The 23457-nt window shown below is 43.1% G+C and overlaps 1 protein-coding gene across 2 annotated transcripts; it reads left to right on the forward strand.

The window, feature by feature from the left end:
- The first annotated feature begins 267 nt into the window (after positions 1 to 267).
- Positions 268 to 22578, forward strand: LOC133115309 (deleted in malignant brain tumors 1 protein-like). Of its 2 annotated transcripts, XM_061225157.1 has the most exons (9): positions 268 to 388; positions 7847 to 7876; positions 8132 to 8446; positions 10502 to 10813; positions 12628 to 12939; positions 13557 to 13658; positions 20778 to 20849; positions 21147 to 21351; positions 22448 to 22578. In XM_061225157.1, the coding sequence occupies exons 1-8, from the start codon at positions 361 to 363 to the stop codon at positions 21314 to 21316; spliced, it is 1341 nt and encodes a 446-aa protein (XP_061081141.1). In that variant the 5' UTR covers positions 268 to 360; the 3' UTR covers positions 21317 to 21351; positions 22448 to 22578. The 2 variants fall into 2 exon arrangements, with proteins under 2 accessions (XP_061081141.1, XP_061081140.1); XM_061225156.1 differs by lacking the exon at positions 22448 to 22578 and having other exon boundaries at positions 21147 to 22011.
- Positions 22579 to 23457: the final 879 nt, after the last annotated feature.

A 23457-nucleotide genomic window follows, 5' to 3' on the forward strand; every position in this document is an offset into this window, starting at 1 on the left:
GCTTGGTGAGTGTAGATCAATATCAACCGTATTTATTATGTGCAGCCTTTTATCTTCATTTTTATTAAGGGTGGCAATAATTCTGGAGCCGACTGTATCTGCTAGAAAGGAAGCACCCCAAGAGAGGGCAGTCCCAAAAATGTCGATCTCAACCAGAGGGGAAATCAGGATGGTGGTTGATGGGTTTTTTTTTTTTCTTTCTGTTGAATAAAAACCAAAATACATTCCGGAAACCAAATCTAGACTGTTCCTCTTATTTGAGAGACTGTCTCTGACACTTCCTTTTTTGTGCATTGGGTCAGTTTATATTGTGACTTTCCTTAAAATGCCGTAATACTGGCAAGATACCATAACACCAGGATGCTGGAGATTGTCCTCATGGAATTTTGTGAGTTTTAATTCCTGTCCGACAGTAGGTGAAAACTCCACTTCTGGCATATACTGTATATGCACAATAGATATTTGCCATGTTAACACATAAGTAAATGTATGTACAATTTTCGAGTGCATCATTGATCTTCAGAAATTATCTACAGTCGGTATGAAACTGAGTTCTTGAAGATTTTGCTATTTTTCTGTACTTTTCAGTACTCATACTTGATATTTGTTGATATTTTTACTGACAATCAGTCCGCACGTTGACAATGGACTTCTGTACCCATGCAAATTCACTGAATCAGCACTAAACTGAAAGTAAAACAAAAATTGAATATGAATTGTGAAAAAATATTGCATTTTTCCAAAACCAACTAAAATAAATAGAAATGATAATCAATAATTTTAATTTTCTATTTTTGATCACAGCTAAAAATTATTAAACAATTAAAACAATTATGGAACAGAAACAGTACATTTGCTCAAATCCTTTTTTATTTTTCATAAATTTTTATTTTATTGTTATTTGTCAGTACCTTCCCTTCCATATGATGTAGCAGTCTAAAATTTTATATAGATTGTTGCAATATACAACTGTCAGTAACTTCCTATCTGTGTGCCGAAGCAGTGTATATCAGAAACATGACTGTTCGTTAGAAAACTAATTTTATTTTCAAATAGATCTTTTGTTGATATTATATTAGTTTTGTATGTAAAATTGTCAATATCTTCCCTGCTATGGGAATGTGGTTTTTGTATATGAAAAATGCAAATGTATTGCCCACACTGATTATATACACATTTTAACAACCACACAATCCTTATGTCAAATATCCTTCTTTTAAGAAAGCTATGTCTGAGTTTTTATGTTTTATGAGATATTCTTTAAAGTTGTACACAATTTCATGAAAATTACATTTTAGAAACTGTATTCCGAACAGAATGTTCGCTGTAAATTTTTATTTTAACCAACCTGCAAATATATTATGTCTATTTTGTCTGTTTTATGCACAGTAAGATATGTACTGGATCAAGTTTAAAACTCATTTGAAAATGGCACATATGTTAAAATGGCTGTAGTGAGAAGGCAATGCAAATTATTTAATGTGAGAGAACCATACATTCCAAGAAAAGAGGAAATGTGCGATAAATATAAAAATAATCTAAAGAAGTTTATAAAAGTATACCTTAAACCTGAACTAAATCTCATGTACTGTACTCCAAAGTGAGCATAGATCCTGGTTCTTAAAGTATCTCAATTTAGGACACAAAGAAGTAGTCCATAAATGGTATATTTACAGTATAGTTCCAGGAAACACTTCAAGGGCTGGTTCCTCAGACATTGATTAAGCCTGGTCCTTGACTTAAAACATTTGTATAGATTATCATTGAATTTTTCTTTTTGTCAAGAACTGGGCTTAATCCATGTCTAGGGAACCAGCCCTAACTATACTGAAAATGGGCCAGTTAGGTTTACTAACTAAATAGTTTCTGAGATATTGACACTTGAATAGGATTAGTACAAAATAGGTGGAAATTGCTCTCTTGGGGTAAAAAGGGTTAACCAATAACCAAAGTAGAGAATGTTTGCTTAGCTCTCACATATTGTATAACCACCAACTTCAGATGCAGATAATGTGAGCTAAGCTCACTCGTATTGTGTCATTACAGCACCAGTGCTGATATGACAGACTGTACTTTTAAAATGAGGAAGATGAGAGAAAAACAACAATTTGTGCTACCACTCGCTACAGAAATGTAGTTTCTGAGCATATGCTCATAAATGGTTATCAAACGCGCCGTACAATTGATGGTTCCTATTCACCCATTTACGTACCAACAGCACATGGCTGCCATGCAAGGCACCAATCAGCTCGTCAGGAGCATTTGGGGGTTAGGTGTCTTGCTCAGGGACACTTCGACACACCCAGGGTGGGATCGAACCAGCAAGCCTCCGACTGTCACACGACTGCTCTTACTGCCTGAGCTAATGTTGCTCCATAGAAAGTGAATTGATTACTTAACACGGTAGCTTAGGTATTAACAAAAGTAAACAAAACTTGCTGACTTGTCAGCGTCTTCACAAAGTGCTCAGGGTTGTTTGCTTTTCAAGTGTTCTTGCATAGCAGTTATGGATTTACAGAGTCTGCAGTGCACCATGTTAGCAGGTCACCGTTTGAAATATTGCCACACCTTGGATGTTTGTGGTTGAGATTATTTTGATAAAGGTTCGTTTTGTCCGCTTGGACTGAGTGCTGCCATTGTGTGTGCATGTGAAGATAATTTGCAAGGTAACATCGAAGGTAGTGACAAGTCTATTTATCAAATCAATGACGTCGATTACGCCGATGTGCTGGCCTAGCACTGAAATTGAATAACTGGTTTCACCATCTTTAGCAGCAATAATTGCAAGTGTTCATGGTTTCTTCAATAATAAGCATTGTCCAGGTCCCAAGGCGGCAAAGAATCCACACACCATCGCACTAACATCATCATGTTTCACTTTTGCTATGCTGTTCTTATGATGAAATGCTGTATTTGCTTTATGCCAGACATAATGGGATGCATATCGTTCAAAAAGTTCCACTTTTGACTGATCTGTATATTGTCCCAAAAGACTTGCAAATCATCCAGGTGCTTTTTTGCATTGTCAATGTGACCTTGGAGGTATTCTGGCAGGCCAGCCACTCATGGAAAAATCACCAATTGTTCTCCTTTTGGTGATAATGGCTCTCACCGTGGTTTGGTGTACTCCCAGAGCCATATAAATGGCTTTCCAGACTGATATATTTCGAAACTATTCTGGAGTTTCCTTTGATCATGCCATACCAAAGCTATACATTTGTTGAAATGAATGCAGTTCTGTGAAGAAAAGTTGGATATAATACCTCCACAGTAATGTGAAATACTAACGAGATGATAGATTTGACCCTTTGTTAACAGGATGACACCATACATCTCAGATCCTTATCATACAGGTAGGAATAGGTAGAAACAGGTTAGATGTGTGTTATGAGAACCGATTGGAACCATTTGCAGACAGGGGCTGGAGAACAGGAGGGTAGAAGGGCAGGAGATGGGTACGGGAAGCAAAAAGACTGGAGCAGGACTGGACAAACACTGAACACAGAACACAGAAACAAGAACAGAAGCAGGTAGGCTTATATGCAACGCTAATGAAGAGACAATGAGAAACCCCAACTGCGTTCCTCTGGACGATACCCCTCCCAATCGACTAAGGGAGTTGTAGGCGTACTTTATCCAGGGAAGACAGCTGACCCAGGTAGTGGTGGTCCCCTCAATCAGGCAGTACAGCCCTTTCCCTAACTCTTGATTGAGCTGTTCATTGCCGTCCATTGGTCTCGGGATGAAACCTGGAAGACAGGTTGGGTGTGGCTCCAATGAGAGTGCAGAAGGCTCGTCAATATCTACTGGCAAGGGGGGGCCCCTGTTGGAGACAAACTCCTGGGGAAGACCATACATTTTTTTTTTAATGTGTTAGAAAACACAGCTCAACAGTAGCACAGCTCAGCTGTGCAACAAATTTGTTTCTGTTTCATGGTAGACCACCAGAAATGATGGGATAGCAGAGCCAGAGTGCAGTTGGTTCCGGGGTGGCAGACGAGATAAGAGGCGTGAGCTCAGGCAAGAACTTTGGAGCGTACGACAAGGAATATAGAGGAGTGTTGCAAAGACCCGGTTCAGTAGCAAGAGCCTCTTCTACAACTCTGACAATATCCAGCCTGGCCGGGGGCCACCAAACAGCTGGCAGGAAGCACTGGATCTGGACCTCCTCCTTCCTCGGGCAGGGTGTACAGGCGAGACAAAACGTCAGGTTTTATGTTTTTAGATCCCAGTTGATAGGACAGAGTGAAATGTAACCCCCGCAAAAAAACAGGGACCAACGGGACTGGCAAGGGTTGAGCCTGCGGACTGAATAGAGGTAGGTTGCAATGATCAGTCCACACAAGGAATGGGATGGAGGCTCCATCTAACCAATGGTGCCACTCCTCAAATTCCATCTTGACCGGCTGTAACTCCCGGTCTCCCATGCAGTAACTTTTTTCTGCCAAAGAGAGCTAATCATCCTCTGCTCTCTGCGACAGTACAGCCCCCACTCTGGTGTTGGAGCAGTCAACTTACACAACGGACTGTTTACTTGGATCAGGTAGGAACAGGACAGGTGCTTTGGTGAAGTGTTGATTAAGTTTCTTGAAGGCTGTGTTCGCTTCCGTAGTCCAGTGGAAAGGGGTAGATGTGAGTGCAGTGAGAACAATTAGGAGGTTAGCCAATTCGAGGAAGCGTTGAAGTTGTCTGTGGTTTTTGGGTTCAGGCCGTTCCTGAACCATCCTCATTTTAAGTCCATTTCAAGTTTTCCCTATGAAATGACGAAACCCAGGAACTGTACAGATGACAAGTGAAAGTCACATTATTCTGCTTTGAGGTACAGTTGATTCTTGAGGAGGCGCTGGATGACATAATGCACATGGCGAATGTGTCCTTTCGGGGGTCCAGGAAAAGACAAGCTTGTCTTCCACTCATCCCCCTCTCGGTGGTAGGCGTTATGAAGATCCAACTTAGTGAAAATGTTGCAGCCTTGCAGGGCGGAGAAAGCTGAATAGATGAGTGGCAGGTGGTAGCAGTTCTTGATGGTGATATCATTAAGACCACAGTAGTCTATGCAGGGGCATTTCACAATGAGCCATCCTTCTTTTTTCAAAGAAGAAACTGGCTGGCTCCTGCTGGAGATGAGGATGGGCAAATGATTCCGGAAGCCAGTGATTCGGCGATGTATCTGTCCATAGCTTCGGGTCTCAGGAGTGGAAAGGGAATATAGGCAACCTCTCGGGGGTGAGGTTCCTGGAAGCAGTTTGATGGGGCAGTCATAGGCAAGGTGAGGCAGAAGGGAGCAGGCTCAGGAGGTTGTGATATTCATGAGGCACTTTGGTGAGATAGATCGCCTCCTCCCTCTGAGTTGGCTGGGTACTCATGGAGCTGGCAGCGGAGTTGAGGCAGGTGGCATGGCATTTCAGACTCCAGCCTGTTATAATACCCCGAGTCCAGTAAATCTGGGGCTTATTACATTACATTACATTAATGGCATTTGGCAGATGCGACGTACAGCAAAGTGCAAACCCATAACCAAGGATAAGTGCGCTCAAAGACCCGAGAGGTAAGTACAATTTCAACTGCTACCTGCACAACAAAGATAAGGACTATTTGATCATCGTGTTTTTTTTATTGGTTTTTTTTATCATAGTGCCGCAACACGCAACAATGTATGAACCGCTTACGTAGCCAAATAAAACATCCTAACACACAAGTAAATATCACAGGTAAAGACAACAATTAAGGTTTACAGGGAGGTGGGGAGGGACAGGGAAAGGTGTAGCTTGAAGAGGTGGGTCTTCAGTCTGCGCTTGAAGATGGCAAGAGATTCTACTGTTCTGACCTCCATGTGGAGTTCGTTCCACCACTGTGGAGCCAGAACAGACAGTAGTCGTGAACAGGAGGTGGAAGTTGGAGAGGGGGTGGCACCAAGTGGCCTGTGGTGACTGAACGAAGAGGTCTGGCAGGGGTGTGATTCTTTGGAGGTAAGCTGGAGCTGACCCCTTAACTGCTTGGAAGGCTGGCACCAATGTTTTGAATTTGATGCGAGCCATGACAGGCAGCCAGTGGAGGGAAGTAAGCAGGGGGGTGACATGCGAGTATTTGGGAAGGTTGAAGACCAGACGAGCTGCTGCATTCTGGATAAGTTGGAGGGGTCTGATGGCGGACGCTGGGAGTTTCAGTAGTCCAGGTGGGGAAAAAACCATTGCTTGGACCAGGAGCTGGGTCGAGTAGGGGGTGAGAAATGGGCGGATTATCCGGGTGTTGTGTAGGAAGAACCTGCCACAATTGGCATTTTGGTCACCGCCGCAATGTTCTCGGAGTGGGACAGTCTGCTGTCCATCACCACGCCGAGGTTCCTTGCACAGGGTGCTGGCGTCAGTGAGGTATACCCGAGGGACATAGAGAGATCCAAATGGGGAGAGGTAATAGCAGGAATGAATATCATTTCAGTCTTACCTGGTTTGAGCTTTAGATGGTAGTTGTCCATCCAGCTCTGGATGTCCCACAGGCAAGCAGAGATACGGGCTGAAACCTGTGTGTCAGATGGTGGGAATGAGATGAAGAGTTGGGTATCGTCCGCATAGCACTGGTAGGAAAGACTATGTGCAGTGGTAACAGGGCCAAGGGAACAAGTGTAAAGACAGAAAAGAATCAGGCCAAAGACTAAGCCCTGGGGAACTCCTGTGGCAAGGGGCCGAGGTGTCGATACCATACCAGCCCAGGAAACCTGGAAGGAGCGACCAGAGAGGTAGGACCCGATCCAGTTCAGGGCTGTGCCACAGATCCCCGTTGCTGACAGGGAGGACAGGAGGATGGAGTGATCCACAGTGTCAAAGGCAGCAGAGAGATCTAGAAGAATGAGGACAGAGGAGAGGGAGGCCGCTCGTGCAGCATGGAGTGATCTCCGTCGAGATCTCAGTCTGAAGGTCTGAAGCCAGACCGATCTAGCAGGTTGTTTTTAGAAAAGAAAGAAGAAAGTTGATTAGAAGCAGGTAATTTGACTGTTTTAGTTCCAGATGATGAGGGGATCCAGGATAGGCTTTCGTAGCAGCAGGGTGATGTGGGCCCTCTTAGAGGATGATGGAAAACAACCAGAGGACACGGAGGAGTTGACAAGGGCGGTGACAAATGGGAGAATGTCAGGTGTGATAGTCTGGAGGAGAGAAGGAGGGATAGGGTCAAGGGCACAGGTTGTATTTGCTTCCCTTCCCTTTGCTTTTCTGTGTGAAAAATAACAGAGGAAATCTGGAAGGGGGCAAATACTTTTTCACTGCATTGTATATACTTAATGCATACTTAAAAATGAACTTGATGTACTCCAGTATACTTTGAAAATTAACTTACAAAAGAAGTTGTGCATAAGGGTGAATGTACTGACCAAATGAACTTCTAAAACATTTTTATCAGTCATGTCCCGTGTCTCTGCTTCCTAATCCAAGCCTGCTCCTAGCTCCTTCACCCTGCTCCAGTCCCTTTTTCCAACCTATGGTCCTTAGCCCTTCTCCGTCTCCAAACCCCATCCCCATTCCTGCCTTCCCCTTCAGACTGATCTCCTGGTTTAGACCCTCACCTGCTTTTTACTTTATCTCGCCTGCTCTCCATTACCTTGTCTGCACAGATCCTGACCCTCCTATTCTGTATTTTTCCTGTTTGTTGGCTATTGAACCGTGTTAATAAAGATCCATTTCTATCAGTTCTGAGTCTGTGCTTGGTTCCAGATGACATTTATTACAGGTCAATACTTAATGGTGGAATTGGTACTGGATCCAATCACATTTAAAAAGCAATGAAAATGAAGAGATGGATGTGTATAGTATGTATAGTAATGTAAAAACATTTCCTTGTTTCAATCCAACAGTTTACCTTCTGACTGTCCTTTTGCCGGCAGGTAAGAAGAGTTTCTTCATTGATGAATCATTTTAGGGTGCAATGTCTTAACTGCCTACGTCTATATAGTGCCGTTATCAAAAGCGCTGTACAATCAATGCTTGTCATTCATACACAGATACTCACACACCAATGGCGATTGGCTGCCGTGCAAGGCACCAACCGGCTCTTGTTAGCGTATGCCTAGATCTCAGGTAAACCTGTCCAGTGCTCTTGAATATCAGTCTGTTGTTCTGTTCCTCTCTGTGACTTTTAGATGGGGCTCAGATCAGACTAGTCAATGGGACTGGAAGGTGCTCTGGAAGAGTGGAGGTCTATCACAGTGGCCAGTGGGGAACCGTGTGTGATGATGACTGGGATATGAATGATGCTGCAGTGGTGTGCTGGGAGCTGGGCTGTGGCACAGCTGAGTCTGCTCCAGGTGGAGCCCAGTTTGGCCAGGGGAGTGAAGAAATTTGGATGGATGATGTTGGCTGTACAGGCAGTGAATCTTCACTCTCACAGTGCTCACACAGACGGTTTGGAATTCACAACTGTGGTCATGGAGAGGATGCAGGTGTTGTCTGCTCAGGTAAGGGACTTATAATGTGTTATACTGGGATACTCATTTTAAGGATGACATCGCTACATTCAGACAAATTAACAGTGATGACATCAAGCTTATTAATAGTCCTTACTTCCTTGATAATAATATATTCCTATACATTCCTGCTGGCAGAACTTCCTGACATGTACGTGCACCAAAGTCAAGATGGAGATTTTTGGTAATTGGTCTAAAATATCACATGGGTGGCTGCATTAGATGCATTCACAGAACTGTATAAGATCCTTTTCAGTATTTTCTTTTATCATGTTAGGTTTCCAGATCAGATGAGTCAGAACTTCCGGACATGTACAGTACTGTGCAAAAGTTTTAGGCAGGTGTGAAAACATGCTGTAAAATGAGAATACTTTCAAAAATAGAAATGTTAATCGTTTATTTTTTTATCAATTAACAAAATGCATGAACAGAAGAAGTGAATGAACAGAAGAAAAATCTAAATCAAATCAATATTTGTTGTGACCAACCATTGCTTTCAAAACAGCAGCAATTCAGCAGCAATACTTGCACACAGTTTTTGAAGGAACTCGGCAGGTAGGTTGTTCCAAACATCTTAGAGAACAAGCCACAGTTATTCTGTGGATTCAGGCAGCCTCAAATGCTTCTGTCTCTTCATGTATTCTCAGACAGACTCGATGATGTTGAGATCAGGGCTCTGCGGGGGCCATACCATCACTTCCAAGACTCCTTGTTCTTCTTTACGCTGAAGATGGTTCTTAATGACATTGGCTGTATGTTTGGGGTTGTTGTCCTGCTGCAGAATAAATTTGGGCCCAATTACATGCCTCCCTGATGGTATTGCATGAGGGATAAGTATCTGCCTGTACTTCTCAGCATTGAGGAGACCATTCATTCTCACCAAATCCCCAACTCCATTTGCAGAAATGCAGCCCCAAACTTGCAAGGAACCTCCACCATGCTTCACTGTTGCCTGCAGGCACTCATTCATGTACCGCTCTCCAGCCCTTCAGCGAACAAACTGCCTCCTGCTACAGCTAAATATTTCACATTTTGACTAATCAGTCCAGAGAATCTGCTGCCATTTTTCTGCAGCCCAGTTCCTGTGTTTTTGTGCATAGTTGTGTTGCTTGGCCTTGTTTCCATGTCGGAGGTATGGCTTTTTGGCCACAATTCTTCCATGAAGACCACTTCTGACCGGACTTCTCCACACAGTAGATAGGTGTACCTGGGTCCCACTGGTTTCTGCCAATTCTGAGCTGATGGCAGTGCTGGACATCTTCCAATTGTGAAGGGAAGTAAGCATGATGTGTCTTTCTTCTGCTGCACTAAGTTTCCTTGGCCGACCACTGCATCTACGGTCCTCAACATTGCCTGTTTCTTTGTACTTCTTCAACAGAGCTTGGACAGCACATCTGGAAACCCCTGTCTGCCTCGAAATGTCTGCCTGGCAGAGACCTTGCTGATGGAGTATAACTGCCTTGTGTCTTGTTGCTGTGCTCCGTCTTGCCATGGTGTATGACTTCTGACATTAAACTGTCTTCAGCAGCCTCATCTTGGAAGAAGAGTTTAGCTGTTCCTCACACAGTTTTAACCATCCTACACAGCTGTTTCTGTTTCAGTTAATGATTGTGTTTCAACCGACATATTAAATTGATGATCATTAGCTCCTGTTTGGTATAATTGGTTAATCACACACCTGACTATATGCCTACAAAATCCCTGACTTTGTGCAAGTGTACCGAGAAGAATTGATGCTGATTTGAAGGCAAAGGTTGGTCACACCAAATATTGATTTGATTTAGATTTCTCTTCTGTTCACTCACTTTGCATTTTGTTAATTGATAAAAATAAACTATTAACATTTCTATTTTTAAAAGCATTCTTACTTTTTCTTACTTAGCATTTTTTCACACGTGCCTAAAAGTTTTGCACAGTACTGTACATGCACCAACGTCAATATAGAGATTTTCTATAATTGGTCGAAAATATCTAATGGGTGGCTGTTTTGGATGTATTCACTGAACTGTATGAGATCCTCTTCAATATTTTCTCATGTCCTGTTAGGTTTCCAGATCAGACTAGTCAATGGGACTGGAAGGTGCTCTGGGAGAGTGGAGGTCTATCACAGTGGCCAGTGGGGAACCGTGTGTGATGATGACTGGGATATGAATGATGCTGCAGTGGTGTGCTGGGAGCTGGGCTGTGGCACAGCTGAGTCTGCTCCAGGTGAAGCCCAGTTTGCCCAGGGGACTGAAAGAATTTGGATGGATGATGTTGGCTGTACAGGCAGTGAGTCTTCACTCTCACAGTGCTCACACAGAGGGTTTGGAACTCACAACTGTGGTCATGGAGAGGACGCAGGTGTTGTCTGCTCAGGTAAGGGACTTATTATGTGTTATATTGGGATACTCATTTTAAGGATGACATCACAACATTCAGACAAATTAACAGTGCTGACGTCAAGCTTATTAATAGTCCTTACTTCCTTGATAATAATACATTCCTACACATTCCTGCTGGCAGAACTTCCCGACATGAACAGTACTGTGCAAAAGTTTTAGGCAGGTGTGAAAACATGCTGTAAAATAAGAATACTTTCAAAAATAGAAATGTTAATCGTTTATTTTTTTATCAATTAACAAAATGCATGAACAGAAGAAGTGAATGAACAGAAGAAAAATCTAAATCAAATCAATATTTGTTGTGAGCAACCCTTGCCTTCAAAACAGCAGCAATTCTACTAGGTATACTTGCACACAGTTTTTGAAGGAACTTGGCAGGTAGGTTGTTCCAAACATCTTAGAGAACAAGCCACAGTTCTTCTGTGGATTCAGGCAGCCTCAAATGCTTCTGTCTCTTCATGTAATCTCAGACAGACTCGATGATGTTGAGATCAGGGCTCTATAGGGGCCATACCATCACTTTCAGGACTCCTTGTTCTTCTTTACGCTGAAGATGGTTCTCAATGACATTGGCTGTATGTTTGGGGTTGTTGTCCTGCTGCAGAATAAATTTGGGCCCAATTACATGCCTCCCTGATGGTATTGCATGCTGGATAAGTATCTGCCTGTACTTCTCAGCATTGAGGAGACCATTCATTCTCACCAAATCCCAGACTCCATTTGCAGAAATGCAGCCCCAAACTTGCAAGGAACCTCCACCATGCTTCACTGTTGCCTGCAGACACTGATTCTTGTACCACTCTCCAGCCCTTCAGCGAACAAACTGCCTCCTGCTACAGCCAAATATTTCACATTTTGACTAATCAGTCCAGAGAATCTGCTGCCATTTTTCTGCACTCCAGTTCCTGTGTTTTTGTGCATAATTGAGTCGCTTGGCCTTGTTTCCATGTCGGAGGTATGGCTTTTTGGCCGCAATTTTTCCATGAAGACCACTTCTGACCGGACTTCTCCGCACAGTAGATGGGTGTACCTGGGTCCCACTGGTTTCTGTCAATTCTGAGCTGATGGCAGTGCTGGACATCTTCCAATTGTGAAGGGAAGTAAGCATGATGTGTCTTTCTTCTGCTGCACTAAGTTTCCTTGGCCGACCACTGCATCTACGGTCCTCAACATTGCCCGTTTCTTTGTACTTCTTCAACAGAGCTTGGACAGCACACCTGGAAACCCCTGTCTGCCTCGAAATGTCTGCCTGGGAGACCTGGCTGATGGAGTATAACTGCCTTGTGTCTTGTTGCTGTGCTCCGTCTTGCCATGGTGTATGACTTCTGACATTAAACTGTCTTCAGCAGGCTCATCTTGGAAGAAGAGTTTAGCTGTTCCTCACCCAGTTTCTGTTTGGTATAATTGGTTAATCACACACCTGACTATATACCTACAAAATCCCTGACTTTGTGCAAGTGTCCCAAGAAGAATTGATGCTGATTTGAAGGCAAAGGGTGGCCACACCAAATATTGATTTGATTTAGATTTCTCTTCTGTTCACTCACTTTGCATTTTGTTAATTGATAAAAATAAACTATTAACATTTCTATTTTTAAAAGCATTCTTACTTTTTCTTACATAGCATTTTTTCACACGTGCCTAAAAGTTTTGCACAGTACTGTACATGCACCAACGTCAATATGGAGATTTTCTGTTATTGGTCTAAAATATCACATGGGTGGCTGTTTTGGATGTATTCACTGAACTGTATAAGATTCTCTTCAATATTTTCATATGTCCTGTTAGGTTTCCAGATCAGACTAGTCAATGGGACTGGAAGGTGCTCTGGGAGAGTGGAGGTCTATCACAGTGGCCAGTGGGGAACCGTGTGTGATGATAACTGGGATATGAATGATGCTGCAGTGGTGTGCGGGGAGCTGGGCTGTGACACAGCTGAGTCTGCTCCAGGTGGAGCCCAGTTTGGCCAGGGGACTGAAGGAATTTGGATGGATGATGTTGGCTGTACAGGCAGTGAATCTTCACTCTCACAGTGCTCACACAGACGGTTTGGAATTCACAACTGTGGTCATGGAGAGGATGCAGGTGTTGTCTGCTCAGGTAAGGGACTTATAATGTCTTAGACTGAGATACTCATTTGGAGGAAGACATCACTGCATTCAGACAAATTAACAGTGCTGACCTCAAGCTTATTAATAGTCCTTACGTCCTTGATAATAATAATAACATTTTACACTTTCAGTAATTAAGCTAGAGTGGAGGTACATGTTTGTTCTTTAAGGAAAAACTCCCAAGTGTACCCTGAAAGGTACAATAATGTTCTATTTGGGTACTAATAAGTGCCTTTTCAAGCAAACATGGTATATGAATTATTAAAGCCTGGGAGAGTGGAGGCCTATCACAGTGGCCAGTGGGGAACCATGTGTGATGATCGCTGGGATATGAATGATGCTGCAGTGGTGTGCTGGGAGCTGGGCGGTGGCACAGCTGAGTCTGCTCCAGGTGGAGCCCAGTTTGGCCAGGGGACTGAAGGAATTTGGATGGATGATGTTGGCTGTACAGGCCATAAACCTTCACTCTTGATCAAGGGCCACAACTTCACCATCAACTGCTCCACTGTGCCACAGTACCCAGGAGATTCTACCTCAGCTTCACAGGGTCCAATGTAACTGAGGCATAGTTTGCTGTCAATAATTCTATCTCCTTCATATTTTCAGCCGCAGATGTTTCCCACCAGAGGGACTGTGTGTATGAGACCACAGTATCTGGGTATGAATTCAGCTCTCCTGCCAGCACACCGCTGCCTCTCACTGTCACAGGTAGGAAGCCAACAGTTACTCTGGGCCTCATTCACTTTTCTTCAGTTCTTCTTACTTGTTCTTGATAAAAGTTCCTCCAAAAAACAAAAGATTTTGTGTATCCCAGGCGTGGACGAATGGTAATTGTTTGTTAATAGAATGCGTACACTTCTTCATGTTGATTTGTAATGTAAACATTCTAGCAATCCCATAAAAGGTATGCCGCCTTTAGGGTCTTCTGCAAACGTCAGCCATTCCATGCTCTCCGCAAAAACGTATCTTCACCTCATATGCATGGTCTCTAAAGATGCAATCTCTTCTCAAGGCACAATTAGCCAAGTAATCCAAAAGCAACAAATGTATCAGGATTATAGAAGGTATAGTTTTTGGAATTGAGTCTTTATTATAATAAAGGCAGGTCAACAGAATCAGCAGGGATAAGTTTGTATATAAAAGTCCAGACAATGGGTGCAAATCATTGTCGTGGTCACAAGTGAAGGGTCAAAAACAAACAGGCAAATCAGACAGAATTGGTATCCAGAAGGCAAAGTCGAAAAACAGAAACAGGTCAATATACAGCGGTTCAGTACAAGACAGACGGGATAAACAAAACGCGGAAGTCCGAAAAAGGTACCGGGTATCATTCAGAATTAAATGCTGGAAAGTACATTCCAATCTGGTGATGTACTGAACAAACAGCGGGGACATGACAACTGGTTTCATCTGTGAAACATGAAACACCGGATGGATGTCGCATAGGGGAGGTGGGAGGCAAAGTCTGACTGCAGAGGGGGTGAGAATATGGGTGATGGTGAAGGGGCCAATGGAAACATAGGTGGCTTATAGCCCAGGCAGCAGGCGAATGGAGATAACCCAGTGGAGGAGATGGGCAAAGAGTTATAGGCGTACTCAATCCAGGATAGGTTTCCACCTGGGAGGCCGGTGATTTCTCCATCATGCAGCAGAGTGTCATCTCTAGCTCCTTGTTGAAACGCTCCATCTGCCAATTGGTCTGGGGGTGGAAGCCGGACAATAGCTGTGGTTTGGCACCAATGAGTTGGCAGAAGGCCTACCAAAAATAACTGGAGAATTGAGGGCGTTGATCCAAGGTTACCTCCAGGGGAAGGCCGTGCAGGCGGAACACATGAAGGACTAAGAGTTCAGCCATCTCTTTAGATGAAGGAAGCTTGGGTAGGGTGATGAAGTGCCCACATTTGGAGAACCGGTCTCCCGCTATCAGGACAACGGACATTCCCTTGGCGACAGTGACAAAGTTCAAGGCCATGTGGGACCACAGGCAACAGGGAACAGGCAGAGGTTGGAGGAGTACTTCAGGGATGCTTCAGGGATGAAGAGACGGCTGGCCAAAGTGTTGTCAGTGGTGTCCCTCTCAAGCAGATGATGCCACTCCTCAAAGGCCAACTTCACTGCCAGGAGTTCCTGGTTGTCGATACTGTAGTTCCTTTCCTTGGGAGAGAGTCGGTGAGAGAAGGGTGGACCTTCTTGTCCAGGGACTGCTGGGACAGCACAGCTCCAACCCCAGTGTCCACCTGGGTCCCCGGAGGTGTCCACCTGGAGGGTGAAGGCGGAGTTGGCGGTGGGTGTCCAGCGGAAGGTGACCTTGCTGGAGGTCAAGGCTGACAGGAGAGCGGCAACAAAGCTGTAGTTACGGATGAACCTCCTGTAAAAATTGGCAAACCCAAGGAAGCATTGGAGCGCCTTGTGGTTCGTAGGAGGGGGCCAATTAGCTACAGCAGAGGTCTTTTCCCAATCTATATTGAGCTGCCCCCAGGAGACGACAAGGATGAGGAATTGGATGGAGAGTTGCTGAAACTCACACTGCTAGGCCTTGACAAAGAGACAATTCTCCAGGAGGCGACGGAGCACTTGGCGGACGTGGTGATGTGTTCCTCCAACGTAGCAGAAAAGAAGAGGATATTGTCCAGGTAAACAAATATGAAGCGGGTGATCATGTCCCGGAGGACATCGTTGATAAGGTTCTGGAAGACAGCTGGAGCATTGATGAGCCCAAACGGCATCACAAGGTATTTGTAGTGGCTGCTCAGGGTGTTGAAAGCCTTCTTTCACTCATCGCCCTCACGGATGCGGACCAGGTGGTGGGCATTGTGGAGATTGAGCTTGGTAAAGTACTGGCATCTTAGTAGTGAAGAGAAGGCTGAGGAGATGAGTGGGATGGGGTAGCGGTTCTTGATGGTGATGTTGTTGAGCCCACGGTAGTTGATACAAGGTTGTAGGGACTTGTCCTTTTCTACACAAAGTTGTCGTGAGCCACGGACCCCTTGCCGAGCTCAGACCTCACGTTCCCACGAGCAGTACCCCACGAGGAGGTGTCTCGGGGACGAACTCAAGTACTCCGAACGTCCTGGAGCCCTGGTAAGTTCTACTGAACTTCCAGCCCAGTCTCGAAGTGAAGGGTGTGATGCAAATCTGGTAATTGATGTCCTGTATTCAATGTATTCCTCTAAAGACTCTTTATCACATATGATTATAGTAAGATATACTTTATTATAATCAATCAAAAGAATAGAGTTATGCAGATTACAGTGTACATATCATCTTTTGCAGTTTGCTAATCACATGCAAGTAACATATACCCCTCTTAAATTACCTTTCCACCACGATGTTTAAAAATCAAGGTACACCCCTCCAATATCCATCCTCCTCTTTGGCCTTTACCTTATCTTATGGCTCTCCCTTCACGGAGATAAAAGCTACTGAACTTCCATTAATACAATGGGTACGAACACCCCTAAAGTCTACTACTTATTTATATCGTATATAGTATCTTTCTAAAAAATAAAAGACATAAAAATAAAAGGAAACTTATAATGTATTACTTCTATGTATTACTTTTCCTACTTCTACAAGTAATATAGATTATAATTACCACTCATGCCCTAAATATAGCCATCTCGTTTTCTGCGGGATTTGATCCCTCCTCTTTGCTGTTGATGAGCTCTTTGAACAGCTGCATTGGTTTGGGAATCTGGGGCAGGATCAGGACCCAGACTTTCGAAAGACGTGACTTTGCACTTCGTACTTCTCCTGCCTGTTGTCTGGGATGTGCACTGGTATTTCTTCGAACACGTCGGGGGTTTTGCAGTGCAGCCGCAGCATATGCCTCTCCTCACTGACACTGAGGTTAGGGGGGGAGGCTTCAGGTTCTTACGTGGGTCCAGCAGGAAGGTGTTCTGTAGCGTGGAGGAACCCCGCGTCCCGTCTGTTGGCCTCCAGGTGCAGTTCACGGCTCCAAGCATGTTGTGAAAGCCCTTTAACTCTTTCACCAGCTTTTCTGTATGATGAGGGATGCGCGTGAATACCTCTTCGACATCAGTCCTGCTGTCACAACTCTTGAGCTGAGTCCGCACCGCGTACGTCACTCCTCTCTCCATATCCATATCCTGGAGTGGCGCGCAGAGGGAGCGCGCCACTCCAGCTTGACTACAGCTGTCTTGTGTTGCTCTCTCTTCACCAGCTCATAGATATCTTCTGAAGCCAAATTCTGGGATCCTGCTCTAAGGTCTAAAAGCTTATTCCTTATATATCTTTTTTGCATACAAAAGTGTACCTTTTTTGATAAGAAATGCCCCCATTATGTCAAGCGGGAAGACATTTATCTCTTATATAACCTGTTTTTTAATGACCATATTAATTATTTCTGTTTTTCCAATTGTCATTTTCTCATACCTCAAAAGAACTGTCCCCAATATTTTATTTCATGGGCCCCTCTGGTTTGGGAATTTCCACCATCTTAATATACGAGTGGAAAAACACTAGCCCTTATGTTGTTTTTAATGAACCTATTCATCACTGGTGTCTGTGTCAGTTTCATAATCTCCCCTTGACTTCCTCCAAACTTTGATCTCATGCAAGCCAGACGTTAAAGCCTGCCACCATCTCAACACCCTCTTCAGGTGCCCCTTTTTGTGGCGCCTTAAGGGATCTACAAAGGACATCCAGCCAATAGCTGAGTGTAAATCATCCGCCATTAATCATTAATTTTCTTTCGGTATTGACATCCCTTCCGTTTTCCTTATTTTTGTTTTTCTTTAGCCAGGCATTGTGCCCCTCCCCTGTAGGGTTGGGGTATTCTCAGTCAGAACTTTAACCTTGCTTTAACTTGCTTTAACTTTAACCTTTAACCCTAAATCTAAGTCCCCCGACTTCAGACTCCTCTACTGACAAGTATGGCTGCTCATTCTCTGAACCACATATTTTTCTTCTTACGGGCGTTCTTACTACCACCTCGATGGCGTGTGCGAGGGGTTAACAATGCATTCCTTTCTAACCCATCCCCCGTCAATCTCTCATCAGGGGGGCCTAGGGCCGGGTCCTCGACAAAGTAGAACCCAGATGAGGATGAGGGATGGATCAGACCGGCAGCCAGGGAGTCCCCAATGTACTTCTCTATGGAGAGGATCTCTGGGACTGACAGGGAGAAGAGACGACCTCTAGGAGGAGTGGGGCCGGGGTACAGCTCAATGACACAGTCATAGGAGCGGTTAGGAGGCAGGGAGCAGGGATTTGCTGAAGACCTGTCCAACATCGTGGTAGACAGGTGGGGTCTCGGGAGCATCAGGAACGGACTCGGGCTGGTTGGAGGCAAACTGGAGGCAGGACATCGGTGACAGTTGGGGCTCCAGCCCGTGATGGTTCCCCGGACCCAGTCAACTTGGGGGTTCTATTGGAGGAGTCAGGGTCTGCCCAACACCACAGAAACCAGGGGAGACTTCACAATGTAGAAGGTGATCTCCTCCTGGTGGTTGCCTGAGATCTGCAGCCAAACTGGGGAGGTGTCCACTGCAGTCAAGGGAGCGGAAGTGAGCAGCTAAAATGGCTGCCTTGCAGACATCACTGTGGGATGGAATGTGCCAAATGTGAAATCATTTTCTTACGCAATGCAAATAAAATACACTGATCAGCAACCATCTGCTTAAACCAGTTCTTCATTATTAAAAATGCTTGAAACTGTATACACTTATCAATAAACACGTAATATTTAATCATATGATATCCGTACTTAGATACTTACAAAAGCAGATCATCATAATATCAAGTTTAATTTTTAAATTAAAATGGAGGGGGGGGGGGGGTGTTGTGTGCGTGCTTTGTTATTGAAATCGTCATGGCTGGGGGGACAAGGGCTCGGGACTCAAAGCAGAACAAGACAAACAAGCAAGGTGCAACCGAAAGGGTCAGGTATAAATACACAGTGGAATGAGACAAACTAGGCGGGGCATGGGAGTGAGGGTGGTCTAACAAATAAACATCAGGTGAGTACATGAAAGGGTAATAGCACAATAATGAGGGGGAAACAAAAACACGAACTGGATTCACAAAGACACACATGTAATACAAACGGCTCTGGACTAGGGAGTAGACAATTGCACAGAATCAGGAGATGTAGAGATACGGAGAGACAGGTGCGAATACTTTGCTGAAACTAAGCAAGTAATCAGTGAAAGAATAGGGAGGCAGAGTTACAGAACAGAATTGAAACTGGAGATGCGTTAATAAGTTAGTTACGTGATTTAAATTACAAATACCCAAAACTAGTGAATGTTAGGTGGTTAATTTGATGAACATATTAGTGTGTTAGTATAATTAGTACTGTACAAAGTCTATGTTAGTTGGGATTAGTATATTAGTCCTATGTACAAACATGAAATGGAGAGAAACCAGGAAGTAAGGAATGCAAGATTGGAAGAAAGGTTGAACCCCGGAACTACACCCTAATAACACCCTAACTAACAGACAGAACTCAGGAACATAACAGAAATATCTTGGTACGTACTGGTGTTCAGGATGACGTCTATCTGAACAGATGCTCCAGGACCTGTAGAATTTTTCATATGTAGCAAGAAATAAAGACCTCCTGTCAAATTTTAAAATGCATGGCTTCTAATCCTAAATCAATTTCACCCTTCTTCCCTCCGTTGGAATTACATGGTACTGCATGTGGTGAAGTCTATGTTGGAATACATCCCATGCATTTTTAAATATGGAGGGTCTTTATTTTTATTTTTTTAAATTCTATAGACATGATTATGAACACCAGTTCATACCAAGACATTTAAATAACAAAACAAATGCACTATTAAGTGTTTATAGACACTTAATACAGTTTATACTGTTCAAAGCATTTTAATCATGAAAAAACTGGTTTAAGCAGGTGGTTTTAATGTTATGACTGATATGTGTATAGGTGTATGTTTTTGGCTTGTTGTACTTCCATTAACAGAACTTCAATATCCGCTTCAGAGAAGCTTTTTTCTTTTTTCTTTTTTTGGTTCTTAATTTGATATGTTTTACTGGTCAAGAGTTCAAGCCAAAACAGGAAGTAACTTGCAATTGTTCAACTTGCAATCATACAAAACACGCTGTTTGGTAGAAATCATAACCTCTTCTAAAAGACGTTCTTGCCTTGAGAAGGCTTTGCTTGTAAGTATTAATAATGAAACTATATTTACGAGTTGCAGTGTGTTGTGTAGTGTGACGTTAAATGTTCGTTTGAAAAGCGTAGCGTCGTGTGATAGGAAAACGTGTTGCAATACTGAATGCGCTAGCATCTATAGCTAACAGTTGCTGCTTATGTATTTTTGAATAACGTGGTGGTATATGCTAGCTGTGCCTGTATTTCTGTTAGTACAGCTTCATGATATGTAACACAAGAAAATGGGGGATATATTTTGATGTATACTCCTTTGTTTATTTGCAGTTTTACAAAGAAAAGAAAAGAGAAAATGTAATGGAAATTCTTTGAATGAATACGGAAACGTTGTTATTTCGTGAGGCCCAATGTGTTTACAAGATTTAGTAAAGATATCAACAGGCATTCAAATTCAGTTTTCCCCAAACTGCACCCAGATGTCCTCAAGTGTGCCCAAATTTCTCCAAATACAAAATATCTGCATATCGTCCAGACACATTCATGATCAGAAAAGCATACTTTTCTATAAAACCTGCCTTTTCCTACAAAATGTAAAGAAAATTAACCTTAACATGTGTATTCACATAAATGAGAATATGTTTCATAACGCATTCCCAAGGTGTCGAAAAAGGTCTCCAAAAAGGATTACTCACCCTAATGAACCTGCATCACCTCCTTAATATTTTCAGCTTCAGAAGCTTCAGTATCTGGACGTGAATTCAGCTCTCCTGCCAGCACACTGCCACCTCTCACTGTCATAGGTAAGGAGCCAAACCTGACCATGTGTCTTCATTTAATTTAACCTGTTTGAGTGAAAGCCTATAGGGACAATATGTGCCCTATTCGTGGAACAAATCCCTCAGTTGGAGTGAATTTTACCCATATCTCTTAGCCCTTATCAATTGAAATGCAAAAGGAAATGCCAAAAGAACATCCCAATCAACCTATATGTTAAAATACAATACAAATCAATACTGTAATATTGGATGTGATACTTCTAAATGGATACAGTCCTCAAGCAGAACCCTGTAATTCACGTAGACTCTCCTCTTCCTCAGCCTCCCTGTCCCTGGCAAACAAGTTAAGATTGTCAGCAGTTGTGCTGCTTCCGGTACTGCTGCCAATTATCCTCTTCCTGGCGTTTCGAAAGAGAAGACACAGCCCTGAAGAATTTCAGCTGAATGTCAGAATGTCAGAATGTCATCAGACAGTCAGCAGAGAATATTAGTGCCTCAAAACAGAGGAACACATACAGTACAGTCTGTAAGTATTTGGACAGTAGTACAATGTATGTTCTTTTGGCTCTGTATCCAAGCACATTCAATATGAAATTAAATAATGAATATTAGGTTTAAGTATAGACTGTCACCTTTAATTTGAGGGTATTTACATCCATATCAAGGCAATCCGTGTAGGAATTACATAACTTTTTATACAGAGGCCCCACATTTTATGGGGCCAAGAGTAATTGAACAGTTGGCTTCTCAGCTGTTTCTGATTAGTCAGGTATACTCAATTGCTTCCTTCGTGCAGGTATGAGAAAGCTCTAAGTGCCTAAATTAAATGTTCTTTGTCAACAAGTGTACCAATGACAGTCAAGGAAGTTGTTATGAGGCTGAGAAATAAAATTTAAAAAACTGTCACAGACATAGGCCAAACAATAGGCTTACCAAAAGAAACAGTTTGAAACATAATTAAGAAGAGAGAGCTCTGGTGAGCCCAGTAATTGCAATGGGTCTGCTATGCCAAGGAAGACCTCTACAGTTGATGGCAGAATAATTCACACCATAATGTATAAAACCCCCCAAACCCTATCCTATAGATCAGAAACCCGTCTTGGTTGCTCGGTTGCATTTGCAGTTGCTAAGAAAGAAGGTATTGTGGACAGAAAGACCAAGATTGACTTGACGGCAAGAGCAAAGTGTGGACACGAAAAGGAATTGACCAAGAACCAAAGTAGCCCCCTCATCTGTGAAACATGGTGGTGGGGGTGTTATAGTATGGCCATGTACAGCAGCCAGTTGCTGGCTTACTTTCCTTCATTGATAATGTAACACTTGATAGCAGCAGAATGAATTCTGAAGTGTATTCATCAAGTTAAATAAAATGCCTCCAAACCCATTGGACGGTGCTTCATCCCACAGCAAGGTAATCATCCCAAACATAAACCAGTGCTCTCTTTCTTCTTAATGATGTTCCAAACAGTCTGTTTCAGTTAGCCTATTGTTGGGCCTATGTACTTGAAAGTTTTATGTCTCTGACTGGTTTTTTTTCTCAACCTCATAATGGTTTCAGTGTCAACTCTGTGGTCCTCATATTGACAAATTCAATAACAAACTTTATTTTGTTTATTTTTCAGTCTGTCACGTGCAAGCGTCCCTGATCGCCTAGGAATTATGGTCCAGGGCTAGAGACAGCACAGTTTGGAAGGTGTGATGGTGCTTCTTTAATAGCACATAAAACAGGGTACAATTGGCCACCAAATTGGAAATCGTAAAAGAAATGTAAAAAATATATCATAATAAAAAGAAATCCAATGTGCTGAGTACAGAGCCAAAAGAACACAAATTGTACCGCTGTCCAAATACTTACAGACTGCACAGAACATCTGACGTGTACTTACCTTGTAGAACCCAGGGGTACTAGGCAGGGTGGTCCCCTCTCTCCGGTATTATTTGCTATTGCTACTGAGCCATTGTCAATCTGCTTCCACACAAGTCATAGGGTAAAGCGCATTGTTAGAACCCGAAAAGAGCTAAACATTTCTTTATATGCTGATGATGTGGTCATCTACATCTCTGACCCTTTTGCCAGTCTTCCTCATGCGCTTTGCATTTTAGATCAATTTAATGTCTTTTCAGGCTACAAATGAAACATGAAGAACAAGGAGTTTTTCCCCATACATCCGAAGGCTATATCTCTGCCACCCTTACGTTTTCCTTTTAAGCTAACCTCAACTCAGTTTGGCTACCTGGGAGTTAAAATAACACGCTAAAACTTTAAATACAACTTCATTACTCTATTGGAGCAAACTAAGCAGGATTTCACCAGATCAGTCAAATACCATGGCATTTTCTTTTGCTCGACTGGAAGATAGAAGGTATTCTCTTCTCTCACATACACATAATGAGCCTCATTTACCAAACGTGAGCCCAACCAAATTCCCCCTCAATTCTTCGGAAATGCATTTGCACAAATGATGTGGGATTTATCTAAGTTTTCGGATGTCAGTTTTTTCGTAGGAGCCAAACAAACTTCTTGAGTGGTCTCAGCTGTTCGTATTGTGCACGGAAATCAAAGCACACAGTTGTAAAGTGTGCTTTGTGCATTTATTATTCCATTCATTTATATTTTATTTTATTTTGAGTG

Source organism: Conger conger, chromosome 16, assembly GCF_963514075.1.
Source record: "Conger conger chromosome 16, fConCon1.1, whole genome shotgun sequence".
Lineage (NCBI taxonomy): Eukaryota > Metazoa > Chordata > Actinopteri > Anguilliformes > Congridae > Conger > Conger conger.